Below are 14,158 nucleotides of genomic sequence, written 5' to 3'. Positions count from 1 at the left end.
AGAATGTTTTATTTTTAATTTTTTGAAATAATTTTTAATTTTTATTTTGCAACACAAACACACACACTAACAAAAAGAAAAAGGAAACATAAAACATAAAGAGAAAAAGCAATATCAAAGGTAAATACAAAATCTTAAACTAAGCAAATATTAAACAATATGTATATACCATATTTCAGTTCTTCTTTTCTTCCAATTGACTTCCTTCATCCTCAGTCCAGTTCTACTTTCATATTTAGTAAACTGTTTCCTTCTCTTTTCATTTTTACCCCTTTTTTCTTTCTGTTTTTTTAGCTTTTACCCCAGAGTTCGTTTTGCAAAAGTTAATCAAAACAAGTCCAAGTATTAATTTGAGGGCACTGCTTTTTAAGGTAATCTCTATATTTTTCTTTTCGGAATTTTGGTTTGGTCTGACCTTTAATTGCACCTTTAATTCTGCATAGTCAAATCATTTATCTTGCCATTAGTATTTTGTTGGTATTACTTCTTTGCACGGGGGCGGAATGAGCCACCCATGGCAGACATTTGGTGCGTCACACGCTCACAACTCCCAAGCCTCCCCCAAGCTGGCAAAACGAAGGGAGAAGGGGGGGGATCCTGCCAGCAGAGCGGCGTAGCTCCTGTCCTTACCCCAATGGCTTGGGGTAGGCTTGGGGGTCGCGGGCAGGCAGTGCACCAAATGTCACCCCCCTCAGTGAGGACACTTGGAGCAGTCCGTCCACCCGCACCTCCACCACCTTCCTGCACCCCTGAAAACACCCACCTGAATGTCACCTAGAGAAAAATGCAACCCTCAGGCTGAAATATTTTCCCCATCCTTAGGATAAGTGAGCATCCCTTGGAATTCTGGTCCCCAATCCTACAGCTCCCTACCTGATACTCGTCAAAGGCCTCCTCCTTCGGGATCACTTTGTGCTCCTTGGATTTGTCACACACCACACAGATGGGGTCTTGGTCACCTTCGCCGAACAGCTTCAGGGGCTCCTGGTGTCTCTCGCAAACCTTTCCCAGCGCTTCCGCCCCTCTGGCCATCTGAAGGCTGAATTTCTTGACTATTTCCACAATACTCGCCAGTTGCCGGTTGGGCTTGACATTCCTTTGCTGACATGGTTCCCTGCACTGAGGGCACAAGGCATCTCCATCTGATTTTCCCCAAGTCTCGGTGATGCAGCTTTGGCAGAAATTATGGCCGCAGTCTATGATCACTGGGTCTTTGAAATACTCCCGGCAGATGCGGCATGTCGTTTCCTCGCAGAGGTTCTGGACTGGACTCTCGCCTGCCATTTCGTCTGCCTGAAACGGGAATAAAAGCCTTAGTTTCATTTTTCCAGTTTAAAGTCCAAGGTTAGGCCTTTCCCTGCCTCTGGGTGACTCATAGTGTTTGCAAAGCAGCAGCATAAACCAGGAGAAACCCTCACGGTGTGCAGCTTCACATCCGTACCGTGAATTCAAAGTGCATGGTGTCTGCCAAAGAATCCTGGCATTGGCCATTTACCTCAAAAAGCTACACTTCTCAGCACCCTTAACTAACTACAGTCCCCAGGAAAAATTGAGCGAGAGCCGTGTGGCCATCCTGAGGCTAATAAATGTCACATACGAACTGACAGGAGCAGGAGGAAAAAGGAAGTAAAGTCTGAGAAAAACCAATCGTTTATCTGAGAAGGAATTAGTGAGGGAAGAATTGGTTTCCTGTCTCCCACCCCCAGTTCTCGTACAGTTTCTTCTTGTAAACACTGTTGCTCCAGTCCCAAATGTTAACAGGATTTGGGGACAACTAACTTTGACTTTTGAATTCGCCACAGACAGGACACTGTAGCTGATATGATTAGGCTTTTAGATCAAAATAAAATTAAAGTAAATAAGCCCAAAGAAAGAAAAACAAAAACACACATATGCACACGAGTGTTTGCTTAAGTTTATGATTTCATGTGTTTTTATTGTGTGTGTCCACCCTGAACTCCCCATCCTGGTCCAGCGCTGTAACCACTGTACCACACTGTCTGTATCTGAAGGAGCATCCAATCCAAGTTGGGTTTAAGGATAAAGAGCCCTGAGAAGAGAGAGCAGTTGGCACTCTGGCGCTGCCCGTGGACACAGTTAGCATCCAGTCAGCATACTGAGCAGGAAGACACAGTCTTTCCCCCTGATCCAGTAAGATGGACTGTATTTCTATTTCAATTGTACTGCTTATTTTAAAATTTGCTGTCTCCACGTATAAATTAGCACAAAGAATAGCAGAATTGTAGAGATGGAAGGGATCCCAAGCACCATCTAGTCGCAGGACTCTCAGCTAATGCATCTCTCACTTTCATGTACGTTTTCATTTAAATTTCTGACCTTTTTGGTGATATGTAGATGGTCCATCAACTCTGTCCAAATGCCCTCGCTTCTTCACTTATTTACAATTCCTGCTTCTCTTTGTTCCTTAATTCCTCCACATACTGTCTCTTCTGTACAAACAATAACATTCCTCATTTCACCTTTACCCCTTTTGGGGGTTAGATTTATTAATTTTATTTAAGAATATTTAATTCTAATTGCCTGCACCTGCCCCATTGCAGGGATTGCTCCTATATAGTTTAGTTTCAATGATCATTGATATGGAGCGTCTCTGACTGACAACTTCTGCGTTCCTGTGGACTATTTCGGCTGGAAAAACCTACTGAAAATTCTCCTGGAAACCTTGTCACTGAAGAAGCCCAGTGGATGAAACAAGGTGTATTCTGAGAACTGACTTATTGTCACTAAGTAGTTCTGTTTGTTACACTCTCAAGACGTAGGACTATGAAGAAGGAAGATATCAGTATGAAATGGAACTGTACATTGTAATCGTTGGACTTGACAATCTTTGGACTTGACTATCCTTGGACTTTACGACAATAAAAACATATAGAAGGTTAATAGTAATATGATACGTTCTTGCCACCAGGAACTGTGCTTTGCAATTTTTTATATGATGATTACAGCTTTATTATATACAATGTTATGTTACTTTACAGCCAGTTACGTGTGTGTTGTGGTATTCTGAACAGCATTCTCCTTCACGCATCTAGGCTCCTGCTTGAAATTCCTCAGCGCCATGCGTCCAAGCATGTGACCAGATTCCTTGTGTCTGGCTCATAACCCTGCAACTGTTTCTGCAGAGATCTCAGAGACTCCATGCTCAGTGGGTGAGTGACTCTCTGGATCTGAGAGCACAGACTTTTAAACTAGAGTTTTTGACCCAGAAACTTTCCCACAATAATCCAATTCATCTCACTAAGAATGCCCCTAAATTATTACCAGCCTGTTGAGGGTATCTTTGATGAATCTCTGGCCTGATTCAAGAGGACTGCTGATCTCCAGCATAGCTGAAGCAGGTATGAACTGCTGGAGGATGTGGCATAGGAACATGACTCTTCTCGTTTTGCATGTTACTGTGGTGATCTGTATTTAGCTTTCGCGCAGGTGTTAAAGGAAAGGAAATGGAATGGAACTTAAATTTCAGTGCGCGGGAAATTCCCTCCAAAACAAACAAGACCAGAATGTGATGGAAGCCTGCCCTGTTTGAGTTTACATACGGTTCCTTTGCCGCTGTTTACAAAGTGCATGAACCATGAGAAGGGTCAGCCAGAATCCCTTCGCTTGCCCTGTTGTCAGACCAGGAGGATGTGAATAAGCAGCTATGTTTTGTATGATAAAAATACCAGTTGTTCCTCGGATGAAATTTGAACCGGTCCCTTGAAATTGGGTTAAATGAGAAACAAATTTCAGTAGTAAGAGCTCAAGCTGATGAGGCCCTGCTGGGGTCACTCCAGCACCCATGGGTGGTCATTTCAGTTGTGAGTGCAGCACCCACCCTCTGGAATGCTCTCTCTCAAATAATTCACGAGATAGAGACAGTAGAGATTTCCAAACATCTCGTAAAAACTTAAATGTTTACCCAGGTTTTGCTAGATTCTGGCTCCTTTCTGTTCTGTACACATCTCAGTTTTATTTGATGTATAGTTTACTTTTGTTTTTATTAAATGTTTTTTTAAAAAAATATTTTATTAAGGGTTTTCTTGTTTTACAGTGTAAGTGTAATGTCTCGTATTCCCCCCCCCCCCATGTAACATTTTTACAAATCCATTTCATTTGTTGAGGCATTAGGGGGAGAAGAAAAAAAAGAAGAAAAAGAAAGGGGGTGGAGGGAGGGGAAATGGATGGGGGTGGGGTGGGGTAGCGGTGTTTCTATTATGCTTAATGTATGTAGAGTTTGGTGTCAGCGTTGCTTGTGTTGTTCACTTGTGTTCCTTTGGTGGTGAGAGAGGTTGGGGTTGGCCCAGGGTGTGGTTGTTTGTTTGTGGTTGGCTGTGGTGATCTTGTTTTTATTAAATGTTATTGAAATATTGTTGTGTTGTTAATGCTTTTGTTTATTTGGAAATGTTTGGAAACCAGTTCAGGGTTTTGTTTTTTTAAAAAAAACTAAGCTGTGGAACAAAAATAGTATAAATGATTGTCAATAAAAACAAAGGTAAAATCTGCAAGAATTTAAAAGCAAGTGTACACAATTAAAGACGTGTCTATGTTGGCTTACTGAAATAAATGTTTTCATGCAATAATAAAAAGAGCTCAAGCTCCCACTAGAGTTGGAAAACCTCAGCTGCAGGAGCCAAATGATGAAGGCCCCTCAAAATGGCCATCAGGATACAGGCCTCACTGGTCCCTTGCGTGTACTTCTGACTAAAATCCATCCTTGGACAGGGATAATCTCCCTTGCTTGTGTGGATGGAGAACATAGCAGGAACTCTGCTCACTTTTGCCACTGGTCCTATCTATCTGCAGCACAAGTTATTTTAAATGTTCCCCATAAGGCATGGGTAGGGAACTCATCTGTCAGTTAGGTAATTTCATAGTGATATTACCGTATTTTTCGCACCATAGGGCGCACCGGACCATAGGGCGCACCCAATTTTTTGGGGGGGGAAATAAAGGGGAAAAAATTATTTTTCCCCCAGGCGCGGGGCTGGGGCGGGGGAAGCTCGAGCTTCTCCCGACCCCAGCCCCCAAACAGGCAAGTCTCCGCAAGCCGAGGGAGCGCTCCCGCTGCTTGCGGAGAGGTCCACGAAGCCTGGGCGCGCTGAGCTCAGCACGCGCAGGCTTCAGCATGCAGGCAAGTCTCCGCAAGCAGCGGGAGCCCAGCGCTGGGCTCCCGCTGCTTGCGGAGAGGTGTGCGAAGCCTGGAGAGCGTGAGGGGTCGGTGCGCACCGACCCCTCTCACTCTCCAGGCTTCAGCGAAAGCCTGCATTCGCACCATAGGACGCACACACATTTCCCCTTCGTTTTTGGAGGGGAAAAAGTGCGTCCTATGGTGCGAAAAATACGGTATGTGATTGTCCCAACCATCCATCAAAGTTCACCTATGGGGTGAAGCCAATATTTTTCAAACTCCAGACACATTGCAGCATTTGGGCTGCAAAAGGCTCCCCACCTGTTTCTCGCATCAATGTGCATCATGTTGGGAAATGTTAAATCTGAAGCCGGTCATTTCAAACATAGAGGAATTGTTTTGATTTTTATTTTACCTAAAAGCACTTACTTTCAGAAGAGTCCTGCTGGTTCAGAGCACAACTCCCCACTTCCTGGACTAATGGAGCCCTTGTTTATTTCAGTTATTAAGGACTCAAATAAAGCAACAGCTGTTTAAGACAAAAAAATTCCTTCCAGTAGCACCTTAAAGACCAACTAAGTTAGTTCTTGGTATGAGCTTTCGTGTGCATGCACACTTCTTCAGATACACAGTGTGCATGCACACGAAAGCTCATACCAAGAACTAACTTAGTTGGTCTTTAAGGTGCTACTGGAAGGAATTTTATTGTTTTGACTATGGCAGACCAACACGGCTACCTATCTGTAACTGGAGCTGTTTAAGAGTTATAATATAAAAGCATATTTGAGCACCTTGTCCTCTGCTGGTTCAAACAAGATACTTAATAGTGGTTCTGCAAATCCTCTGAGCAGCTTGTATATTAAGCGATTAATGGCGCACACAAATGCAGTAAGCAGAATTGCTTTTATTTATTTTACAAGGTTTCCTACACACCTTTCGACATCAGGTCCCAGAGTGGGTGACGACAATTAAACAATCATAAAAAGAAACAGAAGAACTACTTGAAGCACATAAAACCATCCAACTCCGGAGATAACATGAGAGCATTTAAATGCCCCCATATCAAGTCTCTATTTGTGTATCATGTATTTGCAGACTATTCCTCTTTAACTGTGCTTCTATTTTGTATGTTTCTGTTCTGAATAAAATACAGCTATGTGGTTGTGATCTGGAAAAAGCAGTCAATCTGGATCAGGGCCTCATGCCACTTCCTTGTTGAAAAGCCCCCCCTCTTCAGCTACTACTTCCCCCTGAAGCTGTGTCTGAATGGCAGTTTTCATGTGTTTTGTTTCCCACAACAGAGCACTATTTGGAGGAGAAAGCCTGCAGGGCCCATTCAGACTTGACAGCAATGACACTGCATGACAGAGTCAGACTGTTACTAATTCCTTCTAAAGAAGTTGTGGCGGGGGGGGGGAGGACATAATTTGCTGAGTCCTTTCCACACCACACATACTCCCCCCCAAAAAAAATTTTCCCCAGATGTTTGAGGGAGGACAGTATGGGGGGTGGGGTGAGGATTCAGTTCCTTCCCCACCCATCCCTGGTTTTAAAGGACTTGGCACCTCCCACTGAGCTGTCAAATTTGCACCAAACGGCAACCTCATCTCATTTCCCCACCCAGAGAAAGGAGCAGATTTCCTCCTCAGAGAACGAAGCATTGAAGGTAAAGAGAACATTATTTGAGTCAGGATCATGGAAGGTTACTAATCCTGCTTCATAGTTCACAAGCACACGGATCTTCTTTGGCCAAATCCCTTTTGGGTTGAACGTAAGGGGCTGCGTGATCTTCAAGGATGATGATCCCAGAGATATACCAGGAGGAGTGGAAGCATAATATGAACTAGTAGAAATCCTCCCATTAGCCCAGATCCCAATTCCATCATTCAAATTGACAATATTGTGCTCCCTTAAAGATTCCTTGACAACCCCCACAGCCCAGAAGTTATCATTCCCAACATTCACTATCCAGGAATGGGTCCCTGAGGTGATTCTCTCAATTCCCATAGCATAGGAACAACAATTAATGTTATTTGAGAATATGGTGACAACGCATGGTTGGTTCATATACGTGGTTGTTGCTTGGCTATACGTTGCTTGGACTCTGGGGTTGCGGCGCTCATCTCGCTTTATTGGCCGAGGGAGCCGGCGTCCAGCTTCCGGGTCATGTGGCCAGCATGACTAAGCCGCTTCTGGCAAACCAGAGAAGAGCACGGAAATGCCGTTTACCTTCCCGCTGGAGTGGTAGCTATTTATCTACTTGCACTTTGACGTGCTTTTGAACTGCTAGATTGGCAGGAGCGGGGACCGAGCAACGGGAGCTCACCCCGTCATGGGGATTCGAACCGCCGACCTTCTGATTGGCAAGTCCTAGGCTCTGTGGTTTAACCCACAGCCCCACCCACGTCCAAACATCCAAAACAAATCTATACAGAATTACCACTTCCCCAGTGGCACAAAACATTTGCTAAAACAGTGGTTCTCAACCTGTGGGTCCCCAGATGTTGTTGGACTACAACTCGCATAATCCCTGAGCTCTGGCTTTGCTAGCCAGGGGTGATGGGAGTTGTAGTTCAACAACATTTGGGGACCCACAGATTTCTGGGTTAGCGGAGTGTAACCTGAAGCGTATGTCACCCAAGGTACCACTGTATTCAAATAAACATTTGCCAATCTTCTTTAAAAGTATGTTCCTCTATTTCTCTTATTCTATATGTTAAGTCTGCAAGCTGCGCATATTCCATCAGCTTAAGTTGCCATTCTTCTTTAGCTGGGACCTCACTCATTTCCCATTTTTGGGCTAACAAAACACAGCCTGCATTAGTGGCATACATAAATAGCCTTTTTTGACACCTGGGAAATTCCATCTGAATTATCCCCAACAAAAAGGACTCTGGTTTGTTTGTTTTTTGGAAAAGTACTTTTAAACATTTTTTTCCAATTCATTATAAATTGTTTCACAATACCCTTTTGCCCTTTTACAAGTCCACCACATAGCCTCATTGCCTCCTGTATAATTATTATAATGGGACGACCTGTTAAAATTTGGCAGTTTGCTGCAGAAGCTGGACGTTTGCTTGCTTGTATCATTTCTGTTTCGCAGCTTTGCCTTTCTAATTCTGGACCCGCCTGCTAGCGACTGGTGCTTCCTTCTACAGAACACATGGATGGAACGGAACTCCGAAGGATGGGTCTGTGACATCACAGCTGCAAAGACCAATGAGAATCTAGCCACATTCTCTCCTGTCCTCTTCCCAACTCCCATGGATGCTAGTAGGAACCCAGACACAAAAGTAAGTTCATTTCCACGAGTTACCGACTGCGGCGTTCTCCCCACAATCTCACGTTCAGCCCTGAGCTACCCTCAGCTGTGCCTGTGGCTTCAGTTCTGGCCCAAGAGCCCCTTGTTGTCCTCCTTTCCCCTTTCAGTCCTTGTTCCTAAGGGTTCACAACTAATACAACTGGACAGAAATAATTAACCCTCAAGCATCCTTTCATTAGCATCTTTTCATACACACATTTGGCTTGATAAAGTCCAGCTGCTTGCTCTTCCATTGCATACTTGCGTGGCCTACACCGAGGTTCTAAACCACTTTATGGACAGGTCAGAGGACCTCTAGGTTGAGACACGGAGGAGAGAGGGTGCAACCTTCAGCATAGGACTTTATTCAAGTAAGTCCTGTTCAGAGTAGATGCAAATAAATTAATGGACTTGACTGAGTCATGTCCATTAACTCTGATGGATCTACTCTGAATAAGAAAATGGAGACAACATGCTGTTGCGCTTTTTTACAAGCCCATGTACTGCATAGAGGGATGCAGTTGGTGCTGTGGTCTAAACCACTGAGCCTCTTGTGCTTGCCAGTTGGAAGGTCAGCGGTTCGAATCTGCGTGACAGGGTGAGGTCCTGTTCCTCGGTCCCTGCTCCTGCCAACCTAGCAGTTCGAAAGCATGCCAGTGCAAGTAGATAAATAGGTACCGCTCCGGTGAGAAAGTAAACAGCATTTCCGTGCGCTCTGGTTTCCGTCACGGTGTTCCGTTGTGCCAGAAGTGGTTTAGTCATGCTGGCCACATGACCCAGAAAGCTTTCTGTCAGCTCCCTCGGCCTGAAAGCAGAGATAAGCGCTGCACCCCATAATCGCCTTTGACTGGACTTAACCGTCCAGGGGTCCTTTACGACTGCATAGAGGTAAATGTTACATTCATTCACAGGTTCTAAGAGTCATCACTATGCAAGGGCGAGCTTCACCTGCTACGTTCTGAATATCAAACCACTCTTTAGCACTCAGTTGGCGCAAACGGACGTTCACCTTTTCTCTGGATTTGCATTTGCTCTGAACAGCACCAGATTTAGGGCAGTGTGGGTGGTTCCACCACACAGGGAGCTGAGCTGAAGGGATGAGAAACTGAGAAGATCCATAACTGAGAAGGTGCATTTGAAATTTTGGCACCGTATTGTGAAAGATTACCAAAGCCCACACCTGCTCTGATTTAGCACTAAATAGCAGATTTCCTCTGGGGAAGAAGGAAACCACTCAGACCCATGCTTAGAAAGTGTGGGTTAAGTTAAGCTCAGACCCATGTTTTCTAGGCATGGGACAAGCCAGCACCTCCATCACCAGTTGTGTACGAAAACATCCTGGAATGCATCCCTTTGCAGATTGGCTTTCTTTCTCTTGCGTTTCTGTGTCTTGTGGCAAAAATAATAATACTGGTAGTGCTTTTCATTCAGCAGCCGGTCTGACCATCTTCTTTGTCTGACCTCACCCTCATGCAATCACTGATCAAGCCTTAAAGGGTTGGGGAGACAGGAGGCCACATTCTCTTGTCCATGGTGGGTGGGGGACAGAGGCAAAAGTGGGCAGGGCCAGAGTTGCACCTCATAAACACTCCTCTCTCCATCTGGGCTCGCAAGAGGCAGGATCACAGTTCAAGGGCACATTCAAGCCAGGCAAAGGCACCCAAGGAGGCAGCCAGCAGGGGTGGTAAGGGCTGTGGCCTGCGGAGAGGAGGTCTGCCCTGGGGAGATGTAAAGGGATTTTCCAGACAGTTGCACAACACTGACCTTTGCACTCTCTTGGGAAACTTCTCGGCCTTCCGAAGTGTTTACTCATGCAAGGCCTCTTCCCCAACCTTGCCATAAAGGGACCCCTGACCATTAGTTCCAGTCATGACTGACTCTGAGGTTGCGGCGCTCATCTCGCTTTATTGGCTGAGGGAGCTGGCGTACAGCCTCTGGGTCATGTGGCCAGCATGACTAAGCCACTTCTAGCGAAACCAGAGCAGCGCACGGAAATGCTATTTACCTTCCCGCCGGAGCAGTACCTATTTATCTACTTGCACTTTGAGGTGCTTTCAAATTGCTAGGTTGGCAGGGGCAGGGACCGAGCAACGGGAGCTCACCCCCTCGTGGGGATTCGAACTGCTGATCTTCTGATCAGCAAGTCCTAGGCTCTGTGGTTTAACCCACAGCGCCACCATATTTCCTGACGGCTGGCCATGTTGGCTGGGGCTGATGTGAGTTGTGGCCCTCAACATCTGGAGGGCAACACATTGGCTGGAGGATCCAGGCACATGATCTCCATAATCAAATGGGAACCGGTTGCCACTTCCGTACAGTGACGGCTTCCATTCTGAGATGCCTGCTTTCTTCCCCAGGTCTCGGAGGACCATTGATGCCACTGCACGAGAAGACATGTTTGGCGTTGCATCCGTAGAACCTGGCTTTTCTTCGTATGGGTGCCTGCATCCCCAAGCCCATCCCTCCAGCACCACTGAGTGTCAGCAACTTACTCTCAGCGAAGGAGAGCTTGGAGATAGCCAACCGGGGATCTGACACCATGCTGACAGCTTGCTTAGACCACGCCCTGCTAGAGTTCCCCCGTGAGCCTCGCTGCCTCCAGGACAATGCCACCTTGACCGTCCAGGTGAGAGGGAGGAAAAGGATGGAGTTTGTCTCCGGTGGAGGTGAGAACAAGATAGTCATCTCTTGGTCAAAGAAGAAAACCCGCTATAACATTGAGGTCTCCAGCCTGGAGGTGTATCTGGATCGGCTGTCTCTCTGCCCAGCTCCACTGACCTCTGAGAATTTGGAGAAGGTGAGGCAGGAGCTCCTTAAATGGGGCGATGTCACAAAGGACTTGCGTGCCTGCCTTGATCTCGCCATAACAGAGATTGAGAAGGAGCCATCTTCAGTGAAGAGCAATGCCGAGTTGACCATTGAATGTGAAGGTTCCTGCTTGGATTTCATTTCTGGGAAGGGGAAGTCCCGCATCAACATCCTTTTCTCCGATAGACAACCTCGGTACCGGGTTCGAGTTACTTGCATGGACATCTACGTAGACAGGTTGAACAGCCGCGCGGTGCCCCTCACCTCTGAGAACTTGCTTAAAGTGTGGAAGGAGACGGAAGGCCTGAAAGGATGTACGGTGGACCTTCGGGCCTGCCTCAAGCGAGCCTTGCAGGAGTTTAATGCTTTGACTCCACGACATCGGGCCAATGCCACCATCTTCATTGACTGCGATGGAAAGAACTTCAAGATGGTGTCCGGGCATGGAGACAGCTGGATCTCTGTTTTCAATGTTGTCGGAGATCAACATTGCCGAAGAGAAGTGGTTCTGGCGCTGGCGGATTCCGGGTCATCCGGCAGGGTAACAGGCCCGACCTCTGCGAAACAAGGGAAAGAAGGACCATCAGTTTGGATGAGGAAACTGGAAGGGAGGAGAGGGGCAGAGGAGGGCCCATCCAATCAGGCAAGGAGAACTTTCAAAGTGCTGTCCAATGGGAAGAGATCTAAGAGAGGAGGGCCGCCCAATGTGATCGCCCTAGAAGAATTTGCCTCTAGTACTTGGAAATGGGAGGAAGAAACAACGTCATCGTTTGCAGGGAGGACTTTTACCCGTGAGAAAAGGGCAGATACGGGGCTGTCCAAAAGCTCCAGGGCTCCAGGAAGGGAATGTTCCCTTAAGTCAAAAGCATTATCGACCAGTGGGAAAAGGAGACGGTCTGATGAGAGGGATGGAAAAGTAGGAGAACTTGCTGGGTGGCAGAGCTTACCCAGTGGAACAGCAACAGAGGAAGTGTTGATCCACGGACACAGGGAGGAGGCTGGGAAAGAAATGGAGCCAACAGCCAATGGATCAAGTGAAGAAGAAGATGAAGATGATGATGAAGAAGAGCCACCTGGTGTTCTAGAGGAGTCTTCAGACAGCAGACAGGCAGACGATGGTCCAGAAAGGTGACTCATCTGGAGGACTGGTGAACATGATGGATCCATCCAAGGTCAGTTCTTGGACTGGGACTGAGATGGATGCTTTTCCAGAAGCAGGATGTTGTTTCTGGATCAGGAAGCCGGGGGCTGGTCCACCAAATGAATTGTGCAAGAGTGATACCAAAAATAAATGATCTATGGACCTGAGATGCCACTTATATCTAGCTATGGGGGTTGGGGGGGGGCGTGGAATTTGCTTCCAGATTGTGGTACTGGTGTGGTTCAGCTCACCTCCATGCCACACAATGTCCTCAGCCATTTATCACCCTGTTAGCCTTGGAGGGGAGGGAACGTACAGATAAAAAATTCTCTTGTCGGTGGATATGGTTGGGTTGCAGAGGCAAGTGAGAGGTGGGGCATGGAGGAAAGGGTAAACGCTACTTCCCTGCACGAAAGCCCCAACCCTTCACACACACACACAAACTTTTCTTTTTAACCAAAGGAAAAAATAGCATGGAGAAACCTGATTGCTTCCCATCTAGCTTGACCTTTGCTATGGACCCCAAGGAAACACACTTGACACTTCCTTATCCTTCAGTAAAAGCAGCTCATTGCTGCCACCTTCTGGCCAGGTCGAGTGTTTGTGAACTGCTCTGTATTTTGCAGGAGGGATTTGAGTGCATATTGGAACTTTATTAGGTTGATGCCATTAAAGCGATTAAAGGGTTCTGCCACCCTCGTGCAAAGAGCCCACTTTTTAAAAGAAGCAGATTTTCTTGTGGTTAGGAGGAAAGTGACCGGAAAACGCATTATGAGCAAAGATTAAATGGAGAGATGTATAAACACCCCACGAGCCAAGCAAGAGGAATGCTCATTGTCATATAACTGCCCCGGAAATGAAATCAGAATGGGCACCTCTGTCCTGGCACCAGGAGAGCCTCCCTGGGGAAGATCTCTTACCCTACACTCTGCCCGAAGATGACATATGCCCCCCATGTATTCTCAAAACAGTCCTACAATATGGGTGAAGCTAGGAAGGAGTGCGTGGCCTAAAGTCCTCCAGTACGTTTTGTAGTAAGGAACTGAACACAGGTCTTCTTGTCTTAAGTCCGACACTCTAAGTGCTGCTGCTATAGGATGACAGAGAATGGGGCCCAAGAGATCAAATGGAATATGTTTTATTTGGGTTCTCTCTCTCTCTCTCTCTCTCTGTGTGTCTCTCTTTTCATGAAGCCCAGAAATTATGTGTGAGCCAGCAGGCTAGTAAAAATAGTACAGTGGTACCTCGGGTTAAGTACTTAATTCGTTCCGGAGGTCTGTTCTTAACCTGAAACTGTTCTTAACCTGAAGCACCACTTTAGCGAATGGGGCCTCCTGCCGCCCCCACCCGATTTCTGTTCTCATCCTGAAGCAAAGTTCTTAACCTGAAGCACTCTTTCTGGGTTCGCGAAGTGTGTAACCTGAAGCGTATGTAACCTGAAGCGTATGTAGGCTAAGATATCAATGTTACGGGAGGGGGGGAATTGGGAGGATAATGCCGGTGAATTTCAATTCACTTTGCTTTATAACACTGCGTCCGAGAATACTCTGGAGATGAGGATTGGGGAGGGGAGGGAGATCAGCTTCTGGCAGAAGAGAAGTGGGACTATTCACCCCCCCCTCACTACCAGTCGCTTCCCGAAGCAGAGAGACAGGAAGACACAGAGCTGTCCAGCTTTGAGATTGTTGCTGGGCAGCTAGAAGGGAGGGAGCAACTGGGTGATACATCAATAGAGAGTGGGGGACCCCCCCCCCATTTCAGAGGTATGAGAATAAAA

General features: G+C 46.5%; 2 protein-coding genes across 3 annotated transcripts in view; one reads left to right on the top strand and one right to left on the bottom strand.

Annotated features, from left to right (window-relative positions):
- Positions 1–3,408, bottom strand: part of LOC309364708 (zinc finger protein RFP-like) — a 110,154-nt gene extending 106,746 nt beyond the window's left edge. For both annotated transcript variants that reach the window (XR_014165869.1, XM_081902500.1), the window contains exons 1-2: positions 3,283–3,408; positions 874–1,293 (exon numbers count right to left, since the gene is read on the bottom strand). Coding sequence is in view for 1 of the 2 variants with exons in the window: in XM_081902500.1 (XP_081758626.1) it covers positions 874–1,293; positions 3,283–3,393 (531 nt within the window). In the remaining variant the exon portion in view is untranslated. The remainder of the gene's footprint in view (positions 1–873; positions 1,294–3,282) is intronic.
- A 4,876-nt stretch (positions 3,409–8,284) lies between these two features.
- Positions 8,285–12,548, top strand: LOC309364791 (uncharacterized protein). The gene is made up of 2 exons (XM_081902700.1): positions 8,285–8,424; positions 10,790–12,548. Exon 2 carries the CDS (start codon positions 10,867–10,869, stop codon positions 12,370–12,372), a length of 1,506 nt encoding a protein of 501 aa, XP_081758826.1. The 5' UTR covers positions 8,285–8,424; positions 10,790–10,866; the 3' UTR covers positions 12,373–12,548.
- Positions 12,549–14,158: the final 1,610 nt, after the last annotated feature.

This window comes from Podarcis melisellensis, assembly GCF_964234715.1.
Source record: "Podarcis melisellensis genome assembly, chromosome: 2".
NCBI lineage: Eukaryota > Metazoa > Chordata > Lepidosauria > Squamata > Lacertidae > Podarcis > Podarcis melisellensis.
Note: the sequence above shows the minus strand (reverse complement) of the source record. Positions and strands in the feature narration are given on the sequence as shown.